General features: G+C 45.9%; 1 protein-coding gene across 1 annotated transcript in view; it reads left to right on the top strand.

The window, feature by feature from the left end:
- Positions 1-851, top strand: part of LOC133081757 (melanoma-associated antigen B16-like) — a 2,193-nt gene extending 1,342 nt beyond the window's left edge. The window contains exon 2 of the mRNA XM_061178125.1: positions 1-851. This exon is cut by the window's left edge and continues 205 nt beyond it. Coding sequence (XP_061034108.1) covers positions 1-851 — 851 coding nt within the window.
- The last annotated feature ends 268 nt before the right edge of the window (positions 852-1,119 follow it).

Here is a 1,119-nt window from a genome sequence, read left to right as displayed (position 1 = left end):
CCCAGAGTCCTCAGAGTGCCCACTCCTCCTCCACTGTCACCACAGCCACCTCATCAAGCAAATCAGATGAGGTCTCCAGCAGCCAAGAAGAAATGGAAAATTCAAACACTTCACAATCCCCGCCAGACACTGAGAACTTGCGCACAGACCCTCTAGATGAAAAGGTGGAATTGTTAGTCAGTTTCCTGCTGCAAAAGTATCAAATGAGAGAGCCTATCACAAAGGCAGACATGATGGGTGATGTTATCAAAGAGTACAAGGATAACTTCCTTGAGACCCTTAGGAGAGCCTCTGAGCACATACGGCTGGTCTTTGGTATTGATGTGAAGGAAGTGGACCGTACAACCCACAGCTATGCCCTTGTTAACAAACTGGACCTCACCTATGATGGAAGGCTGAGTGACGAACAGGGCGTGCCCAAGACCGGCCTCCTGATAATTATCCTGGGAGTGATCTTCATGAAGGGGAACCGTGCCACTGAAGAGGAAGTCTGGAAAGTGCTGAATATGATGGACATATATTCTGGGAGGAAGCACTTCATCTTTGGGGAACCCCGGAGGCTCATCACCAGTGATGTGGTGAAGGAAAAGTACCTGGAATACCGGCAGGTGCCCACCAGTGATCCTCCACGCCATGAATTCCTGTGGGGTCCAAGAGCCCATGCTGAAATGAGCAAGATGAAATTGCTGGAGTTTTTGGCTAAGATCCATGGGACCAACTCTAGGAGCTTCCCATCTCAGTATGAGGAAGCTTTGAGAGATGAGGAAGAGAGAGCCCAAGGCAGAATTGAAGCTAGGGCTGGCACAAGTGCCATGGCCAGTGCAAGTTCTGGTTTCTCCCACCCTCAGTGAAGACTGATGCAGAGTCTGCACTTTGTTCTTGAAAAAGGATGTCAACGTTTGAAATAGTGGAAGGCTGGAGTGGGATTGGAGGGAAAACAGTATATAACATCTGTGTATTCCTATTTTACATGGCTGACTTGGAAATTTATCTCTTTTTTGGCATTTTTCAAATGTTTTTTCTTTTAATAGGAGGATTAATTAGCTTAAGAATCTAAGCTTATGAATGACATTGTTTACACATCTATAACTGTTGCTCAGATTTAAGAGATGTGTTATT

This window comes from Eubalaena glacialis, chromosome X (genome assembly GCF_028564815.1).
Source record: "Eubalaena glacialis isolate mEubGla1 chromosome X, mEubGla1.1.hap2.+ XY, whole genome shotgun sequence".
In the NCBI taxonomy this organism is placed as follows: domain Eukaryota; kingdom Metazoa; phylum Chordata; class Mammalia; order Artiodactyla; family Balaenidae; genus Eubalaena; species Eubalaena glacialis.
The sequence above is the reverse complement of the archived record's forward strand: the minus strand, read 5'-3'. Positions and strand labels throughout refer to the sequence as shown.